Source organism: Lepisosteus platostomus, chromosome 10 (genome assembly GCF_059453375.1).
Source record: "Lepisosteus platostomus isolate fLepPlt1 chromosome 10, fLepPlt1.hap1, whole genome shotgun sequence".
NCBI lineage: Eukaryota > Metazoa > Chordata > Actinopteri > Semionotiformes > Lepisosteidae > Lepisosteus > Lepisosteus platostomus.
This window is the reverse complement of record NC_142620.1, coordinates 13,503,462-13,525,464: the sequence shown is the minus strand read 5'-3', so window position 1 is coordinate 13,525,464 and position 22,003 is coordinate 13,503,462. Positions and strand designations below refer to the sequence as shown.

The 22,003-nt window shown below is 38.8% G+C and overlaps 1 protein-coding gene and 1 long non-coding RNA gene across 3 annotated transcripts; one reads left to right on the top strand and one right to left on the bottom strand.

The window, feature by feature from the left end:
* Positions 1-350: 350 nt before the first annotated feature.
* On the bottom strand, positions 351-14,014 carry bmp4 (bone morphogenetic protein 4). 2 transcript variants are annotated; one of them, XM_088648319.1, is made up of 4 exons: positions 13,709-14,014; positions 6,981-7,103; positions 5,977-6,356; positions 351-1,886 (listed from the first exon to the last, which is right to left on the bottom strand). In XM_088648319.1, the coding sequence occupies exons 3-4, from the start codon at positions 6,347-6,349 to the stop codon at positions 1,039-1,041; spliced, it is 1,221 nt and encodes a 406-aa protein (XP_088504445.1). In that variant the 5' UTR covers positions 6,350-6,356; positions 6,981-7,103; positions 13,709-14,014; the 3' UTR covers positions 351-1,038. The 2 variants fall into 2 exon arrangements, with proteins under 2 accessions (XP_088504445.1, XP_088504446.1); XM_088648320.1 differs by having other exon boundaries at positions 5,992-6,356; positions 13,709-14,011.
* Positions 14,015-14,159: 145 nt separating this feature from the next.
* Positions 14,160-21,101, top strand: LOC148653380 (uncharacterized). Its single transcript, XR_015941650.1, has 2 exons — positions 14,160-14,467; positions 18,819-21,101. It is a non-coding gene; the product is annotated as an uncharacterized LOC148653380 (long non-coding RNA).
* The last annotated feature ends 902 nt before the right edge of the window (positions 21,102-22,003 follow it).

Below are 22,003 nucleotides of genomic sequence, written 5' to 3'. Positions count from 1 at the left end.
GACAAATTACAGTTTTCATCTAACCTCTGACTTGTGTTTGTCCTTTTGCATGTTGTTTTGTGTGATTTTACATTTTGTTTCTTCCCAGAACAGGTCTGAAATCGTTTTAAATGCTATTTAACACTGCCAAAAAGATGCAAATCAGTGCCACGCTCAGAAAAATGCGCTGGAAATGTTTTTTGAGGCACAGTAGAAACATTTACCGCCAGCGTTTCAAACGCGTAGAATTGTTTTGTCCATTTTTGTTTCTGCTCTTCTTTCTGTAAGGACACAAACTGCTTAATATTAACAGTCTGACAACTCTGCGAACAAACGAAAGACAATCACAAAGAACAAATAACAACTGCAGATGTGAAAAATCGGTGAGATTTTAAGTTACAGAAAAGTGTTACACATTACTGTTTCAAACTAAAAGTGTTAATTTTTATCTCACTCTTCTATTACTTGAGTCTCCAGCAATGTAATTTACCTCACCAGGTTTGTGCTACAAGTTATTTCCGAGAGAAAAGGATTTAGAAAATGTGTATTATGTTTTTGCCTGGTATTCCCTGCTTTCTGGACATCTCACACTGTCCTGCTTTCTACGACAATAGAAAATGTGTGAACAGAAGTGTTTGCTCAGATCTGTTCCAAATGTAATAGTGGAAGGCACTTTTTATTATTTTTCTTCCATAGTGTATATAATATGAAAGCAATAAATATTACCAGTATATAAACTTATGAGCAAACATTTTTTTGTTATGCATTTTTCACTATTTTCTCAATCAAAAAGACCTTATACAATCTAATATACATTATAAAAAGTTGTACAGCTCTTTTTTTATTTATTAACGTTTAAAATAAGGACTCACTTTAATTTGTTTTTAATATGTAGTTATAAATATATATATTTGTCAAAATATATGATCATATTGTCAAGAAGCAAAAATGAGACAAACATACACCTCGACATAAAAGTTATAAATAAGGGTCCAAGTGAAGGATTTGGGGCATTAAGTCTGGGCAATTAAAGTTTGTTTTTTTCACCGCTGCTGTCCTTTAACGGCAGCCACAACCCTCTACCACCATCTCCTGGTAGTTTTTGAGGACCACCTTGTCGTGTTCGTCCAGGTACAGCATGGAAATGGCACTGAGCTCTGTGGGCACGCAGCAGGCCTTGGGGATCTTGGTGTTGACAGAGTTCACCAGCGTCTGCACGATGGCGTGATTGGTGGAGTTCAGGTGGTCTGACAGAGGAAACGGGCAATCCCCCTGGCAGTAAAACGCCTGGTATCCAGGCGGTGCCACTATCCAGTCATTCCAGCCCACGTCGCTGAAGTCCACGTACAGCGTGTGCCGCCTGCAGTTCCGGTTCTTCCGGCGGCCGCGCGGCTTGGCGCTGCGCTTCGCCCGCCGGGTCAGGGGGTGGCCCTTGCCGTCGTGGCCGAAGGTGACCAGCAGGGGGCGCAGCTGGGCCCAGTCCTCGCCGGGGTCCCGGTGGAGGGAGCGGCTGACGCGCACGTGGCGGCCCTGCTGCGTGGGGGTGTGGTTGAGGTGGAGGACTTCCACGGCCAGGCCGTGGTTGGGCAGTTTGTCCCGTGTCCAGCGCAGCACGGCCGGGCTGGCGTCGAAGCTCTCCCAGCGCGAGGCGTTGTGCCGCACGAGTCTGGTGTCCAGGAGCCGCGTGATGAGCTGCGTGGCCCGGGGGGGCTTGAGGACCTCGTAGACGTTAATCCGGTGGAGCCCCTCGGCCTCCCCGTGCTGGTCCGCGTTCTCCACCTGCTGCCGGTACAGCCGGAGCTCCGCTGAGGACAGCACCTCGTCCTCGGGGATGTTGCTGAGGTTGAAGAAGAAGCGGAGAGGAGTGTCCGAGTTCTCCTGCTCGCCTTCCACGCGCTCCAGGTGCTCTGGGAAAGAGGGAAAGGGACAAACCAGACACGAGTCCTTAAAGAATTCTTTCAGAGGCACCAAAGGTCGAAAAACATTACCTTCCTGTGTGTCTTGAGAACTATAATGAAACACGTACCATATGGACCGGCACCAGCTTCGACAGTACACACAATATAAACAGTGTTTATCTTTGTCCCAGGCAGGCATTAATTGAAGATACTTAAATGGAAAAAGATGCTGAATTACACAAATAGCACAGAGAATTACTAAATATAGACTTGCATGTCTAGCTTTTAAAATAAAAAACCTGCTGTGATCTGAAAGAATTCCAGAGTCCAGATTGTTCACATCATGTTTCTGCATTTCATATAATTGTTTCTTGAACCAGAGTGTATTGTTAATTCAATCCTAATGTGGAAATCAAACAGACACTGGTGTCAATTTCAATAATCAAAACCACAGCAGATTGGAATTCCAATGCCTTTAAAGCTTATCTTCCACAATACAACCCAAGTGGGCAGGCTAAATCATTGAGCTTATCTCCTAATGGAACTGTGCTTTTGATTGCCATGTACAGTTTAATGGACAAACACCGGTTTTGATCAAGTCAGTGCACATTTTGTTTTTTGAAAGCAACCTCTTAATCTGAATACTGATGTTGCACTGGCAACGTTGTAAATTTACATTATCATTTTTAATTAAAAACACAGCACTGAATGGTAACATTATGACTTGTCCAATATTTCATGCTACAATAATTTAGGATTGACTACAAAAACTCAGCATTTATTTCACACATGTCCGCAGTGATTAAGTCCATTACAGTATTTTGACATCCAAATGTATATGAATAAGTGTGAATGCTCTAATTTATTGTGTAGGGAACACATACAAATTATTTTAGATTACTTTTTAAAATGCTGTCGTGACAATGACTATTGTGACTATTTTTTGGAACAGTAGATTGAGTGGGTGGCACGGTTAGCTTTGCAGTTTACAGCACTGGGGCCCTGGGTTTGATTCCTAGGGTGCTATCTGTGTGGAGCTTGTATGTTCTCCTCATATTTGCATGGGTTTCCTGTGGGTTTACTGGCAAAAAATGGCCCTGGTTCGAGTGTGTGCATGTCTGTGTTTGCCCTGCAATGAACTGGCATCCCATCCAGAGTATATTCTGCCTTCTGTCCATTAGTTAAATAGTTAGGCTCCAGCGTCTCCCAGCAACTCTGAACTTGATAAAGCAGTACAGAAAATGGCTGGATAGATTTCTACTGATCATTTTTCACCAGCAAAGAAGAGTTTATTGCAAGAGTTCACAGAGTTCAGCTTTTCCTATTTTTCACTGAGCAATGTCTCCTACAAACAAATGAGCTAAGTTTATTAAGCCTTCCAACGGGAATGAAACATATACAGCATTGTTTTGGGGGAGTATAATTTTGATTTACTAATTTGGCAATGCTACTGGCAAAATCAAAATAGCTTACTAGTTAGTTGCATTATCAAATGTTCCATTAATCCTTGCTCCAGACATGAGTAAATTCAATGGTATATTTTCACAAAATCCATCATGCCCTTTCTTCGTCTGTCAGTGTGCAGGGTCTCTGTGGCTTTTTGGCACATTTGTAGTTGTTCAAAGAATGTTGTGTCTACCATTTTTCTCATCAATCCACCCTCATTATTTCACACCCAAACTTAATCTCGGGCAGGTGGTTTTCATTATTAAAACCTTATGTTTTTGGTTTGGATCAGCAGTCTGTTGACTCTGAACATTTATCATTTTCATCGCAAATAATCATTACTGACTTAGATGAAGTGATTGTCAGTGGCAAAGAAATACGCATGCTATATGGATAAAGTCTGTTTTCACAATGGTTTCAATCTCTTGGGATTCATATTGGCTTGTTACTTCCAGAATAATGATTCTGTTATTTCCAAGAAGTCTGTTTACTTCCGGTATTGTAACAGTTTAGTGTGAAAATACAATTTCAGCGATTTAATTCCTTCTCAGGTTTTTTTCAATGCCTTTTGTTTTCTGTTTTATTCATGAATGTCTTTATCTTCTGTTGTTTCAAAAATGAAACAAAAGAAAAACTTTTTTTAATCTTTCCCGGCAGCACTAGCATTTGACTGGTCTGCATTTCCACTGCCTTTCTATCTCCATTCTTATCAGCTGTATCAGGGAAACCATGAGTACAAGTCTTATCAATCACTTCCGTTCTTGGAAGTTCCTTTCTTAAAGGGAAACAAGTTAAACTCTCATTAATTCTCCCTGTGAAAATACTCTTCCTTATACGGAAAGGTTCAATATTTTGTTCCCATACACTTGTGCCTAAGCAATTTCATATAGCTAAATAGATGAAGTTTCTCACTTTATATCGGATTCGTGAAAAATGTTATATATTTTGATGATTTTATTGTGGCCATTACATACATTTCCTATATTCTATGGAAATCTACAAGTGCTGGAAACAGAGCCATGTTTTCTGCCTGGAAATGTGAATAAGCTTGCACACACTCTACAACTCATGAAGATATCTAGAGTGCAGAATAAAGCATAGAAAGTTCTGGCATTTTACTTAGTTGTTGCAAAGTTAAGGAGATACGAAATGTATGTTGCCATATTCCTTTTAAAACAACAGAATGCAAGGGTTTTCTCGAGTTTTTGTTGTGATCAACTGCAGTAATGGCTTGCCTGCGTCTCCACTTACACTCTACACTATTCGATAATCCTCCATTTAAAGTAATGCATAGCACTGTCCTTCCCAGAGAACTGACATACAGTACTTTTTAGTGTTGGCTAGCATTGAGGTTTCCCACTACTAAGTTAGAGCAACTTGACTGTTTTTATTATGTCTGTATGTACAACAGCATCCCAGAGGAATGGCCTTTTGTTTACAAATCCATATTTTTTTGTAGTTTTCACATGAAATATTCCAGATTCCTAACACCTTACTACAAGCATTACTTTGTTTTTAAATTTTTTTGTGTCCAGTGACTATTCAGTATTGTAGACTGTTGGCAGGGTACAGTACTTAGCAGACTACAGTATGGTATTAAAATAATTACATAGTGAATGCGACTCTGAATCCCACTAAAGATCCCTACACTGGGAATAAAGGCGTCCTCTTGTAGAAGCCAGTTTTTTTTTTTCCTGTGGGGGTGGGGTAGCTCTTTGGTACTAAAATAATATCATAAGAAGGCAGGCTTTCCTTGAGCACAACATCAAACACGCACCAGCCTGTAAGATTACAATATGCTTTGGAGTACAATAAAATCTTGGTGAATACTGGTTGGTCTTAGAGCTAAAAAAAAAAACTTAGTTTAGAAAAATGGCTATGGGGATTTTGTTTCACTTTTTAAATTAAATTGACTTCGGAAATATCAATGTTACATTTTAATTAAATAAGATGACAGCCTAAGTGTGCCAGAAATTTTATTAATGCAGCAATTGTATTTTTTGCATGCAAATATAAATGTAAAATCTAAATATAAAAACAGAAAGAGATTGCTAAAGAATATTCTATTTTTCATTGCTATTTTCAAAATACATATGTACAAGAAATATTTAATGCACTTTTGGTAGGAGTTTGTATTTCCTCAATTTTAACGTACTTATTAAACAATAGTACTTATTTTATTCCATCCTAATATTGACCAACAGGCCATGAAGAACTAGAATGATTCTGTAATACAGCCAACATTAACAACAAAAAGTTCAAAACGAATACCCATATCAAATGGTTGTGCTAAAAGTTTGAGAACTAATACAAAACTTCCCATTAATTAACATAAATCTGTTTCTTTGGGTGATTTTATTCCTCATAATTTGAATGCAGAATGCACTTGTTCTTCCCACTCCATTACATGATATGCTGATCATATTTTTCACTTGTCAGGAAGTTACTTTCAGTCCAAGAGAGGCCTGATGTTTCCCTGTCCTTTTGTTCCAGACAAGTTCTTAACTGAGACAATTGTTTTCTTAACGGGCCCAACTGAAACTGTTCAGGTGTTGATGTATTAAAGAGACCACAGCTTGCATCCCAAGTGGATCAGAGCTGCTCGCCTATCGTACTGGTTCAGATTTCACCTGTAGCTCGACTTGATACAGACCCGCTGCCTTGTTACCTTCGTGATGGAAGCTCCTCACTGTGTTGGCTCGACTGGCTGACCTCTCGGGGTACTCAAAGCTGGCATCGACAGCGCCGGCCTCCTCTGCCTCCCCGGACTGCAGGCGATAGAGGTCCAGCATGTACTGTGGCACCACTGCGGAGCGGCTGGGCCTGGGACGTTGGTGCAGCCCAAACATCTGCAGCAGCGTGGTCTCAAAGTCCCGCAACAATTCATGGCTTTGCCCAGAGCGACGGCCCTGCAGCTCGGACACTTTTTTCTTTCCTTCCTCCAGTATTAGACTAGCATGGTTGCTCTCTCCTAGTACGACTTGGCATAATAAAATGACCATCAGCATTCGATTACCAGGAATCATGATGTCTCTGGGTGAGGTCAAGAGAGAGAGGGGAGAGAAAGACACTGGTGCTCAGATTAAAACTCTCTAATCTTCCCTGAGGAAAAAAAAAACAGAACACAACAAAAAAAACACTTGTGGTTCCAGTACAGTCCTGATTCCCACTGAAAACATCTTTACTTGGCAATAATTACTTGGTCTAGCTTGTTTACAGTCAAATAGCCCATAATCAGATATCTCCTATCCTGTTAGCCTTTTTTGTCTAAGCTCGCAATCTTAGTAATTATCTTAGGCTGGATTCACAAAGAATAAACAGCTAAAAAAAACTGTTTGAATGGAATTTGAAGAACCACGTCTTTTCCTCCCTCCGCCTAGATGATTAGAAAAAAATAAAAGAGTAATGGCCTCAGGCAATGGGGTCAGACTAAACTTTAACTCGGTGAGGAATAGAAAGTGCAAAAGTCTGATTAAGGGAGACTAAATTCGACTAATCATGTAAGAAAATGCAGCTGATGGGGAATAGGAAATCTGGCAACTTATGGAAATTGTTTTCAATATATCTGTGAAGGTTTTGTATATATCTGCGAATACAACCATGTTTTTAGAGGTAATGGATGGTATCATATACAATGAAATTATATCGTCTACTCACTGACAGAAAATAGAGCATGGGAAAACAGTCCATGTTTCTTGAGAGCCAATGTTGGACACGTTTCTTGAGGAAATGTTAAGTCGTGTTCGCAGGCTGCTTGAGAACGTCGTTGTGAACCTGTTCCTGAAATGAATAAGGGGAAAATGAGAGATTCAACGGTGGCGAAATGAAAATAATTTGGAAGGCAGACAAAGATCAGTCAGTACTAGCGTTGGTGGGGTTGGTGATTGTACAGCAGACAATACAACATACTGTGATATATTTTACCTCTCTACCTCATTGATTCACTGAGGGGCACACTTACTGAACACGAACATTGACTGAGCAAAGAAAATAGGTATGCCAGAGGAAAGAAGTAAACCAGACTGCTCTAACCCTCTTGAAGGTTTTCCTAGTATGTGTAGATTTACCTACACCAAAATCGTGAGCAAGACTGCCCTGTTGTTCTCACACCCGAAGAAGGCTCCATGGCTGAAACATTGTGTTTTCTTTCTTCTCTTTTCAGCATGGAATAAACCTATTACTTGTTCCTTTGCAGCATATGCATGCTGACGCAGCTACCCACCTGAACTATCTTGTCATACACATATTGGTATAAAACATGCAGTAGGTGAGTAGGCGTAGTTATGAGACTAGGTTCAAAAGAAACCTAAATATATATATACCCATACAGTAAAAAGCACAGCTGGACATTGTTTCCATAGATACTTTAAAAAATGTATTTTTTTTATTGTGTTGTCTGTATTTTTGGAAATTTTAGTTAATGGAAAATACCACAGTGCAAAAACAATTTTTACATTCTTCATCAAAGTTCATCACAGTTTATCATTTTTCATGAGAGCTTGTGGTGGTGCCTGAATAAATGTAAACCACATCAGTACAAAAAGAGTCCAAAAGGTAAAGAGAAACTTTATTACAAGAAAGATATGGTTTGTGATCGTATAAATTTTGTATGTACTGCATGTATTTTGTATGTATTGTTTGTGTGCAAATACCATTATTGGCCTTGATATTCTAATTATTGAGCAATAAAAGCCATTTCTTTTATATCTACATTATGATATTGATGTCCAATAATTATACAGAAAATGTGGAATGTCTCACATAACATTCATAGGTAAATGTCTTGGTGCAAAGGAAACAATGCCTGAAACACGTATCTAATTCACTGCAAGGCATGAATATAGTTACAGCTTTTCAACTGAAAATCAGAGCAATTACTACTAAAAAAGTCATTGAACATTACATTGTGCCTCCAAATTCAAATGCTTCTCCCAACAGTTAAAGACAGTCAATGGTTTGTCATGGCACACTATGAGTTAATGAAGGAATCTGCAATTCAATGAAGAGCTTTTGGCAAGCTTCCCAAAGGCTTCATTAGAAAGCCAAATCAAACCATTGATCGCCCATTAAAATATACTCACCTAAAGGGTGCACACTCCCAGCAAGAAACACAATGACTTTACCCAGGGAAAGGCTTGGACATATGCAGATCAAATCTGTTGAATGTAAATATACAGCAAACATACCCATCTGAAAAGCTGCTGGGGAACTTCTAATGTTTGCATCGCATTAGGCAGGAATGCATTTAAATTTGTGGAGCACATTGCCCACTGCCACTATGCCATCGACTGATTAAGATTCCTTCACCCAGACATTTCAAGAGAGTAATTACAGCTTTACTCATCTAAACACAAACAGGCTGGTCAAAGATCAGGATCCAAGATAAGACAAGTAGCATGTTCCAGATAGTATGTAAATCAATGGGACTGTGAGTGTCCCTTTAGGGTAGTTTTGTGTGGTTTAGCAGAAACATATTCACAATGTGGAAAGGTTCTAGGGTGCCAAAAGCAATGAAAATTATTTTTATCATCTGGAAGACCTGACATTTCTGAAAACCATATGTAGCCCAAGTAAAAAATTATCATCCAGTCACACAAAAACAAACCTCATAAGGAATGACTAATGAGTAAATTCTGGTTTAAATATCCCCACTAGTTGGTGTTTAGACTAATTAACCATTTTAATTGGACTTATGAATCACACTATTAAAACCAAAAGCATTTGTTTAATTCAGGCTTAAGAACTGTAAAGAGCCAACAGCTGTTTTGAGTGGATATAAGTGCTCAAAACTACAGGTTGGTTCAGTCATTATCTGGGCCTCTCCTCTTGGATCTGGACCAAGACTTACAACACAAACACAGCACACATATTTACAGGAAAGAAATTGGATGTTCTTCATGTGTGGATTTTTACACAACCATGCAAAAACAATTACAAAAAATGCAGCAAACAATACCTTAAGCATTAGCAGACAAACTCAGGCCTCTTGCTTCCGATCATTATTATGTCATAAATCTACTCATTTTGCAACCACAGTTTGAAAAGCCGTCTTTTTCTTGTAATATTTTGTATCCTAATGGTACAAAATGGGCACTTAAAAGCATATCAGTCTTACAAGCTGTCAATGCCAATATCAATACTTCTTCTGGGGAATACCAGGCAGAAAACTGATTAGGCCAAAAAGCTTTATTTAAAGCACATGCCAATCCTCTAAAGTATGTCAAATCACATTTCTTCTACTTTAGTCTCCATACAAAACTCTAGTTCCATAGGAATTAGCTGATTTGTACAGGTGGGGCAATGGCAACATCAGAAACAAAACTGCCAGCTTTTCTGGTCCCAGCAATCATGCATTTACCTCCAGCAAAACCTTATCTGGCGGGTGGTGTAACAAAAAGTATGAATGATGAAACTGAAGAGCATAAACAGGTTCTGTTTTATCGCAATATACTACTCAAGATGAGAAGGATTCATGACCAAACTGTTTTCTTTAAAATCGAGGTTCAAATCCATGTAGCCTTGGATGCTATTAAAACACAACAGCTTGCTGCCTTTGGTTTGGCACAATTTCTTTGGCCTTCTCCTATTCTCCACACCACGCATGACTGTAGTTGTTTACCATTTAACCTAGGATAACATTGTTACAGTTTGTGTATCCTGCAATGATCCTCCTTTATTAAATGTATTGCCTCCTTTTGTACTCTATGGATTTGTGTACTGGGTGGTGCAGTTTTTTTACTGTCCTCTCACAAATTCCCAACATCCACTGAACCTTATGTAAACCTTACAGAATGCAATTCAAACTGCTTTATATCTCGGACATATGTAGAGCTGGATGGCGCAAATTTGTATAGACCAAAAGGATAGTCTTCCCCCCACAGTTTCACTAAGGATTTTTAATGAGATAAAACAACAACTCATGACCATGACATCAGATTTTTCCTGCATGGTAACAGGACTGACTAAAACTGTCTCCTTATAGTGTGAGCCCTGTGTATTATAATTAATTAAGATGAAAAGACTCCCTGTAAAACAAAGATATGAAATGTCAATGTGCACGCATTGCATTAGATAGGCTTCATGGTGACTTCCTAAGAGAATTGCTTCCTTTACATACAAATGGGACATCACTGGTGCATCTGATGTTCCCATTACTTGTGCATTGTTAGATGTCCTGGAAAAAGGATTTTGGTAATATGTGGTCTATCTATCCCATTAAGTACTTAGTATCTAATTGATCTGGCCAGCCAGCTATTTCTTGAACGAAGCTTCAGCAACATGCATGGTTAGATTGTTCCATAATTCCAAATGACAGAATCTGAATAATTACAATGACAGAATTTATGGTTTACGAGGGCAAACCTCCTAAAAAGATACATAAAACTAAATAATTTCAATTGGTACATTTTGTATTTTCAGTCTTGTTTAAACTCTGATTTTGCATACCAAAACTGGTTACTAGTATACTTAGTTTCTGTTAGTACAGTGGAAATATTCAAGCATGAAAAGTTCAGAACTTTTTTCAAAGCAAAAAAAAATCCTATTGTTTAAAATAGGATTAGATCAAAGAAAATCTTTTACATACAAAGGCTCGGATAACAAGTGCAAGGCTTTATATTTCAATATCTCAAAAGCACAGAGGAGGGTGTGATAAAAAGTGAAGAAACTGAACAAAAAACACCCTTTAGATGTACATTTTGTTTTAATTACCGTATGGGACTGACCCATTAATAGAAACGGGAACAAATGATTTATTAAGCAAAAGCCATTCAAAACACTAATAATACGAACATGTATGAGGTACCAGCTCTACCCTCAATTGCCGATTCCTACTGAGAGTATCATTCACACTTTTTAGTGTTAAATAGCAAACTGTGGGACTGTTTCTTTGCATTCCAATTCAGCTAATCGTTTCTTAAATCTAAGATATGAGTGCGGTAAAATGTTAATTCTTCTAATATAAACCTCCCTATAACCATGAAGCTACATTATGATAGATACAATCATGCATACGCTTCACTTAGGTAATATTTGTCATTTTAAAAGAAAAGCAAGTGAGGTGTCAGAACTCCACCCCCATCTCCCCAACCCCCAACCTAACCATTTTCTTAATTATATTTAGCTTTTTTTACAGTCTGAAACAGCCAATGCGTTGTGGTTATTTTATACGTAACCAACGGAGGTATTGATTAACACAGCACAAACGAACGCAGGTTAACTGGGCAATCACAACAAATATCTGAACTGCAGCGAGCCACGTAGTTTCACTATTCCTCGGGAAACGAAAGGTTTTATAACACGCAAGTATCAGAATATCAAACCTCTCACTGACGGGTCTGCTTTAAACGCAGTTATCTTCGCTTCATGGTGTATTGTAGATCTAGATATTATGTCTACCGATTGCTGTTTATTTGATCACAAAAGCGTTATCTTGAACTTTCAGCGCGTTTTCCTTTCCAAATCTCTAAAACAAAGCCAGCATTAATTCGTTGTGAAGTATAAATAACTTAAATCGATCAACAAACTAAACAACGGTTTTGCGGATTTAACAATATAACACTGTTTTTTTAATTTCCTGTGATAGATGTATGCCATTTCCTACGCATTTCACATGTGTGGCGAATAATAATAGACCGAACAAAACATTTTGGTTTGGCAATGTCAAACACTGCAGTTGATTTATATTGATTATATTTATATTGTTTCTCCGCTCCCGGCACTTTCTTCTGATATGTGTAACCGCTTAAGCTCCAATTTTAAAATCTGCTAGTCACTCATTTCTTCTTTTTTTTGTTTTTAACATCTGAGCACTGACATTTAAAACAGAGCACAACAGTCTGTTTATACTTAGCAGGGAGGCCAACTTCGTAAATTAAGAACAGAAACCTTTCCTTTGCACAACCATCTGAATGCCAGAATGACCCTCCCCGAATATACTTGAAATCAATAAACTACCCGCTGGTTTCTGTTTTACTGTTAAATAATTGGGAGAAAATGGAGAGAATGTATGTGTAAAATAATGTAAAATGGGCCTATTTCATACCTCATTATATAACATCAATTTGCACAGAGCGCAACCCCGGCAGTTGAGCGGCGCACACTCTTACACACGGGCTTAAAGAGGTATGATTGTTTTAATTTAAGGTTAAAACAATTGTTTGTACAACCCTCCTTTAGCTACGGTACATTTCTTTGATTTTCAGATTACAATAATATTCCTGTAGCTCATGTTCAGACTACGTTAGCACATATATATATATTTTAGATTATGTTTCCTGCGGGAAAAGATAAATATGAGCCCCCCCCCAACATGCTTGTATTTCTGATTAGTTTTTGAAAACAAGTAGGAAATAAAAGTGAGGCAAAATTCTCGGATTTAAACGTTCTGCATCATCGAGCCCAAAGGCTGGTATGAGCAAAAGTAGAGAAAAAAAAGATATGGGTGCACACTTGGACAGCATATTAAACGCAGCCTTGACATTTTGATTGGCACTGCGTTAGACTAGACAGGTTTAAAACAACATACAGACCACACGGGAGCTTTAATTTGTCTGAGACCCGTGTAAAATAGATTAAACCATTCTGAGCCGCGCTTAAGACCTGCAACGCGCTGCGTGTCTATTGGGACAGAACAATTAAGTGATTAGACGTAGCTAAATCAATAACTGTACTAGGCAGGTGTTCATTATCGGTCCCCGACGCTCCGCATTGTAACCCTGGCCAGCTTCTTCAAACCAACTCTTCACCGCTATCAACAATGATGATCACCTTAACGGAAACCGTGTCAGTTTTGAATAGGCTATAGTGTAGCAGTTCAAGAACCGTGTGAGTGTCAATCTTTTTCGGAACAAAAAAGGAGGAAAACGATATAAACTCAAACTCCATCTGGGTACAGCTTTGAAATGTCGTCAGTTTTTGTTCCGTTTTCTGGACCTTGTTCTATGTTAACGAGCATATTTCTATATAGTTTGACTTTCTAATGCAGACAATAAAAGCTTTATTTCATGCAAACCAATTCTTTTTACACATGAAACAAAACGTAATGACATGTTCATTAACCAGCATCGTTAATTTCGTTAACAATAAAGCTATTAAAACATATCATGTAAGACACAAAACTAAAATATTTTAGATAAATGAACACATACTACATTGCTTTAAATTTAACTTAAACGTCAGAGAACAAAAAGACCAATAAAACAATGATCTGACTAAAAGTTTTCAAGAAACATTTCATATTTAAGAAAATGCCTGCCCGTCACAGTACTTCTTCAAGGTTTTAATAGCGGATCATCCGTATCCACTGGTTTTGGCAAAGACATAATTCTTTAAAATGATTTCTCGCAAGCCAGCCTTATCACAAAACTTGGGAAACTCGCTCTTACCATCAGTACAGGTCCAGGTGTTACTCGCAGATTTAAAGTAAAGATGACTAAAGAATGGACTGGGAAAAAGTTCCAGGAAAAAATAACGAAAGTCCAGAAAAGAAAAAAATCAAGCACCAAGGACGAAACCTATTGGAAAGTACGACGATACCATCAAATGACACACGTTAATTCCGTTAAATCTCCCAAAAGCACACTGAGAGGCTCGTCCTGGAGGCCAGTCAGGCGAAGCCTCTACGGAGATGAAGATCTCTTCTGCCGAGCAGCTTTAAACCAGAACACCGCGCGCGCAGGCAACTTGAGAACTGCTCTCGCATCGCATGCTGCTCGCACTTTTTATGTGTCCGCCCAGTTTAGCTTCCCAGCCTCCTCCTCCATCGCACTTCTCTACTTAAAACACCTAAGATAGCTCTCCCCGCAGTTCCTGACAGCGGGCAATAAGGATCACAATTTACAATTGAAGATTAAACCCCCCCAAAACTGTAGTGTTTAATATATCTTTAAGGACGTTCAAGAAAGCCTGTTTTACGGCGTCTTCAGAATCCCTTTTTATCTTGTGCTTTTTCCTGCCGGTTGGGAAGAGTACAAAGAAACACTTAACAACTAAAGTTACTTAGCGATGTTACGGGATTTTTAAATGTTCACATCAGCATTAAACCCATTTATTTTCTGTGGAGATCTCACGGGACCGCGCAAAGCCCGGAGAAGCTTGACGCCTCTCCTTCCACCGGTCTCCTCAGTATGCTTGGAGACGGTCAGGTTGGTGTTCATGCTATACCTACTGGGTGGGTGCACAATATTTGTTTTTAGCTCTGTAGATATGCATTAATTTAATCCCACTTAAAGATAGTAAATCCATCAGTACCAGTTCATATGTCCTTATATGTTAATGACTTTCATTGTAAAGAGGACAAGGTCTCAGGCTTCTTTATTGTGTGACTAAGGAACCTTTATCTCTAGGATACAGGGACAAAACATTATTTTTTTACTAATTAGTCACAATTCACATCCTTCCCAGCCCCTCAGCAGGTGTTGGGTTAAAAGGTTTTCTAAAGTCTTCAGGATCCTGTCCTCCAATACCTGATTTCTGAAAAAATAAATAACTCTAGAAGGAACACGAAATGTCAATGAAGATTAATGTATCAGACATTATGGTTCACTTTCAGTTGTTCCTTTAAAGCTCATTTTCCCTATTTTAAATATCTGCTGTACAATGAAACTGCTGTTTCAGCTAAACCACCCTCTTACTGGAAAGGCAAGTGGCTGCAATGTAGAAAATTGGCGGCAATAAAAACTAAACCTTTAAATCTGCTCTGGATCTCTCTGGTTTTCCCAGCAAGGTCACATAACCGCCCTGAGAAACTCACTTATGCTGCAGGGATTAACATGAGATTGAACAGTGGTCTAAACAGGAAATGTTCACAGGAGCTTAATGCAAATTGCATGGTCATTTTTTATCGTTTATTTACTCTCTTTTAGTGTTTATTAATTAAATAAAATTGAAGAAATGTCAACCAAATGGCTTAGGGATTAGAGCGTGACTATTTCTGTCAACACAGTAACCTTATCTAAAACTGATACACATAGTATTTCATTTGAGACCTTGATACATTATCCACTCAGCTTGTTGACCCATCACTATCTCTTACGGTGCTCCCATCTACAACCTTAAACAAAGAATTTATCCAGAAATGATGCTTACATACACTGAGGTAGTTAAATTGTTTTACATTCCTTTTTCAACAATGTATCCAATGATCACAGAGACATTGCTTTTGGTATTAGGATGATTATTTAGCATTGTATGGTTTCGTTATTTTAAATTACCCTACTTATGTCATTGAATTTCTTTCTAATCTACGGCCAGAAGCTCTGCTCACTCAATAAACCCGTATTTTGCTTAAAAGAGCTAGTGAACCTGGGAGGACTGGTGTGATACTTGTGCTATGATCTAAAAACCTGGCACAGCTGTCACCCATCTTTGCCACCTCGTCTAAAATGTCTTGTCACAGGCATCGTGCCGAGTGCTGATATAAGATGAGCTACTGGAGACCCCTTCCCCGTCCCTCGAGTTAATAAAACTCACTGTTCTGAGCACTGCAGCTCACGGGCTAAGCCATACAGCTGCCTGTAACGAAAGCTCAGCAGTTCAGTAAACCCCTTTGTACTTGTCAACTGTAAAGGCAAAGGGCCCAGTAGATCTGAGGGTCACTGAACCACTGTGCTGAAGCAGATGCTGGGGGACCTGTCACTGTGAGTTCAAGAGAGGGGAACCCTGTGTTCATTTTCTGTCTGAAATTCAGTCTAATGTGCCAGCACTCCGGGAGCTTCAGCAGGAAAAGGCCACAGTCATTTCCACTTGTTTATTTGTTTATTGCTCTGGATAGCAACCCATCAGCATAAATCAGAGCCCCGATCCGTGGAAGCAAGAAGGCATGTCTTACAATTAAGAGCCATTTATTTATTGATTAATTTGTGAAAGGTGTTTTTTTTCATTGTCCACAGCCCTACTTAAACATTGCCTAATTGCACCATTGAAAGCAAGCCAAAGAAGCATTCATTTTCTTTCTCAATAACTGTCTGAATAACTTTTGCCGTCTTCTTACACAAAGTGCAGGCTCAGCTTAGTTAAAATAGAGGTGATAAGCGCCAAGTGAAATTGTTATTTTCTGGATGTTTTCTTGAAAAAGAAGAACTTCCCAGGGGTACAGTATTCCTGCAGAAAACACTGAATATTAATTCATATACTGTATACATTAATGTAGTTGTCTAAGGATATCCTTTTTAAACATTTAAGTGCTGTATTTTTTTTACTATTGCAATATCCTATTCCCATTCAATGTAGCTGCTAGAAGGACATTACTATAACTAGCCAGCAACAAGTTGAGTAGTGTTCAGAACATGTTGTGAAATTCTGCAAGAGAGTTTGTCAAGGGCTCCTGCAGCACCTGTTGGTCTCCAATGGAGGTCTGCTGTCAAGTGCTGACCAGGCTTAACCACGCTTAGCTTCTGAGATCTCTGGAGATTACACTCCACAGTGGTCAGGCTGCAGGCTGAGCGAACGATATTCCATGGCAGGAAAAATCCTTAAAGAACATTTTGCTTGCCATCTGGATCAAAGAGAGATGTCTATCATAAAAGTTGTGTCTTTTTTTCTTTTTTGTTTTTGGAAGTACAACATGGATTCCAAGTGTCCAACAGCAAGATTAAAAAATCCACTAATAATAATAATAATTATAATAATAACAACAACAATACTACTAATAATAAAATAAAGAACTACCAAATGTTTCAGGAGTTCAAAAGACCACAGTATTGTCAAAGGTACTGAAATAGTATTCTTTAAATTACAGATCTCAAAAGCTTGCTTAGTTCTGTTTCATTGATAAAACAAATTTGCAAGCAAACTACAGCAATTAATTAAATTTAAATTTTTTAGTAATAAATATCTAAATATATTTATAACAAATATATATTTATAACGTTTTTGAGAGGATTCCATCAGTGAATTCTTATGTAGGCCGCTTGGAACGTTATAAAGACTCCCCTGGGTGAGAATGGTTGACTTCAATGTTAAGATGTATTACGGTGCTAAAGTATTCCAGAAAGTGTTCACATTTCAAACACATCCCCTAGTGATGCCTTTAGCAGAAGCTTAATGCTGACCCTGACTAGACAAGGTTCATACCTCACTGCTCTGTCTCACCACACACCTTTCTTAAAACAAGGGGCTTAATCACAGATTTAATGGGTTCATCAGTGCAGACAGAGGGCTTAGTCATTAATTAAACACAGGTTTTACAGGTCATATTCATCACAAGCGCTTTTCTTCAAGTGTTCTATGCTGTGGTTCTGTGGTTTTGTATATTCAGAGCTATTACATGCTAACTGTTGTGTTAATCTGCAAATACTCATATTATAGATTCAGCAAAGGGCTAACAAACAGGTAAGCTCAATGTATTTGTTTCAAAGGAGTAAGCCGACAGATTCAAGGTTTACTTTGATGTTTCTAACAGACTCTGAATTAGCTGCAATTTACAACTGTTCTTGAATGTGTTGAAAGTAATTAAGCATTCATAAGTCATTAAAGTAAATTATAACCGGCAAAGGAGTCTAATGTAGCTTCTTGTTGGTGTACATAATTGGAAAGTTGGGAGTTTGTACATCTTTCCCAATTTTGCTATCTTGTCATTTGTAGGTCACACAAGCTTTCTGATAACAAAAAATCCACTGAGCTCTTCTTGACAGTGGAATAGATGTCAACTCCTCAGTTAAACTAATCATTCACCCTTGTGCCTTACTTCTTTTAACCCTTTGGCTTCCAAATCCATGATTTTTCAATTTTTGTTTTGTTCTTTAAACCCAACAACAAAGACTTCTACCTGTATGGCCAGGACAGGAAACCTGTGGTAGTCTGGATTCCAAAGCCCAGGAATTCTTACCAAATTCTGACTTCATAAACATAAATACAGCTGTTTTCTTGGTTTTCTTTGGAGCAAGCGAGCATTTTCTTAATCGGTATGATAATTATTGGGAAAAATTGACAGGCAGATACAAGTTATTCCATTCTTCTTTGACTGGACATCACAAGATTTCACAGTATGGCTGAACTGCACAAGTTACAAAAAAGTCCCTCTGTACTTCTTCTTGATCAGCTGTTGTAAACATGTTGCCATGTTGAGGTAGTGAACACAGGATTTTGAGAGTACTGACCTAATAAGTGCAATTTATTTTGTAAAAATAGTTTAAAAAAATGAAAAAACAGAGAAAAGGGTGTGGAGCAGGATGACATAATATGTTCCAGACTATCTTATATCACAATATTATATAAGGGATTTCTAAGTCTCTTAATGTTTTTGGAATGTTTATGTGTGCCTCTGTTTCACCAATATATAGAATCCGGCACAGAAGAAACCTGAGTCTGGAGCCCAAATTAAACCATCTGCTGGACATGTGCTGTTTTATGAAACTGAAGTGATGGAAATCAAAAGTTGCCAAGCCAGTCTTGTAAAGATCACGATCCTCATCCCTCCTCTTAAGGGTGCTCCAACCTTTTCGTATTTTAGTTTATTGCGTGCCCCTGTCCCTTATTTGTCCATCTTTATTGTAGGTGGGCGCTCCCTCTCGTCCTCGCTCAGCATTGGAAGATGGATGCCCGGAAGCCCGCCTACCAGCGGGTCCAGGAGAGATCCAACGGCATAGGCTACATCAAGGCGTCCCTGACCATTTGAGTCCGCGGCTCAGAGCGCCTGGCCCTGTTACCCTTGTTTTATTCCCCGTCCCTGTTCCAGATCATGTTCCGGATTTTAACCTTGTTTGTCTTGTCTCGGATGGATCTCCCGGTTCCTGAACCCTGGACTGCTCCCCGGATTCCCCCTTGAACTGTTTGGACTCATTTGCCTTTGCCACCGGATCACTGTCATCAAGCTCCCCTGTCTGTCAACCCGTCCTAATCGTGTTGTACCTTTCCTTCTCCACTTACTTCCGGATTATACCGTCTGCATAGGGTCCTGAACTACGCTTCACGGGAGCCTGGACCTGCTCCCGTTACACCTGCCAGCCATGTTACTGTAAGCACTTAAGGGTATAGTTGGTATTGTGTGACATTTTTCATGGGGGGACACACCAGCTGGTGTACAGTCTGCAATAGTCCACCTGCCTATGGACGATGCTGTGGATGCTACCCAAGGAAATGGGTTTCCTTGCATTGACAGCAAGTTTCATACTTGTGTCACCTTTACATATCTTCAATGTGGCAAGGATTCTTTTCTGTGGAGGTGATACCTGGACACCCAGGTTACTGATCACCCTGAATGCGTGTTTTGCTGTTACCAAAGGCACACTAACACCTCTTTCCATGACATGACAAAGGTCTGTACACCTCTAAAAGCTGGTGTTGAAGTTAAGCTGGTGTCATAACCTTTGCCTGCAGACATTAAATCACATTTGCACAGCTCCTTTTTTGCCACATTTATACAATGCCAGTCAATGTTACACTGATACTTAGCATTGCCATAGGCAGGTGTTGCATTTCCACAAGTTCATGACAAAGGTGTCACAGTGCTCTACCTATTCAAACCTGCCAGGGTAACTCAGCCATTTTCAAGAGATCGTATTACCTTATGTGTTGTAACACCCTTGTACTTGATCTGAACCCAGAAGATTTACCCTCACAAATTCAAGAACTGAATGGTTAACATCAAAGTGGATCTTAGAGTAAAAACAAAAATAAGTAGTGTTTAATAATTATATTTCTCCCAGAGTGATTGAGATTAATAGCTGCAGAAATCAGAGACATGAGAACGCAGCAACAGAAAACCAGATGTGCAAAATAAAGAGAAGGATCAAACTGGATTGGAGTTTCATGACAGGGATTAAGCATAATGCTAAAGTAGAAACTATGTTTATGCCTCAAAAGAGAATTAAGCAACCAAAGTCTGCAGCTAAAATTAATTTGAAACACAGACCCAAAAAAGTGTGGAACAATATATGATTAAAGTAACAAAATGAGACAAGTAGAAATGAACAGGTTAGGCCACAAACAAGAGTTTCTGACAATGATTTGAATAGTGGGCTTCACTGGGGTAATGTGCCTGAAAGAGCAGAACAACAACCCATCTGTCAGGATGGTTCTTTCAGAACCTCCATCGTTTTGAATTAAGGAATGAGCCAGGGAGCTGCTGCAAGACTGAAGATGAGGCAGAGGGAGGGATGTGAAAACAAAACACAAACAAGAAAGCAAGAAGTGTGATATTTACAGTGTATATGTATACAGTTTGGAGGAAGTGTGTGAAATTAGGTTATTGTTAGAAATTATTATATATTTTTTAATAATAGTATATTATTGTGATACTATAATAATATTATAATAATTTACTATTGTGATACGACATAGCATAGCATGACATCTATGGCTAAGAATAAGCAATCTTTAAATGATGTAGTTGTTGGATGTAGTCTGTGAACTCTGTTCAATACATGACATTGCTTGACATTGCAATGATAATTGCAGGATTGGCTCACCGTCTTTTAGAAAGTGAAGCTATGCTGCTAAGACCAAAGGGAGTCCTTTTATTTCATTCCCTCAAATCCCACTCGAAACTCTAAGCTGTTATTTAAAGACCAGCTAAGAAAGGGAATGAAAACGGACAAACAAGTTTAATCCTCATAATGGAATCACCATGTAAACTTGTGAAAGTAGAAGTAAACAATGCGAAACTTGGATAAAAACGCCCAAAAGCCAGATTGGCTGAGTGCTCAGAGTTACCTTATGTTGCAACCCAACAATGACCCATTGACCTCTGTGTGAGAACAAAGACAGAGATCACAGGCTCTTCTTGTTCTGTCTCTGAAGCAGACAATAATGTTAAATAAACACAAACTGGAAAAGCAATATGCAGTGACAGCCTGGCTCATGACGTCTGCAGTGTCAAATAAGATTTCTCCCTTTTCTTCACATTAAGAACCACAGAGATCTCAGGCCTGCTCCTGTCTCTTATCTTATGTCTTTTGTTATTTAGTCCTGTTCTTCCAGGTTAGGATAATCCTTACTATTTCGCTGTATTTGCTTTCTGAAAGATGTTTTTCCCCAGTGATACAGTATGTGAGGTTAAATGTAAGAATTAACTTTCTTTTTAACCAAACAATTTTCAAAACCTAGGCATCCAATAATATCTGTCCTCCCCGTTTCAGACATTGGCATTACAGGAATTGAAAATGACAGGTATTGAAAAGGAACATATCAGTGAAAAAAAAAAAATTTTGTGGGGTATGTCAACATTGAATTGCCACTGACACCTGGGTAATGTACAGCACAGTTTGTTTTGTTGAGGCAAGAAATGTGAATCTTTCTATTATTTTTTTTTCAGTTCTATTACAGACTATTTCATTGTCATTCTCAGAGAAAAAAACATTCCTTATTTTAAGTTCTTGCTTGTTTACAGGTTAGGCTCTAGATCTGAAATAGCCAATGACACGATGAGGCTCTATCTGAGCAGCAGAGCACCTTGTCATTGCCGAGTAAAGGTTGCTGAGAGGAAGTTTCTCTCTGCAATAAAAAGGGTATTAGCAAGATTAGATGTGAGAGCTTGCAGTGACCCGTCCTCTGCCAGGAAGCCTTGATGTTATCAGGATCCACACCCCTCTCTGGGACAGCACAACAATCCTCCTCCAATAGTGAGACCCCCCTGCTCCCTCCCTTCCTTCACAGGGATCCCCCTTTTTATTATGATTCTATCCCTTCAAAATCTGTATGCATCTGCTCATTAGGTATTTATCTTTCCGTTTCGCAATCCA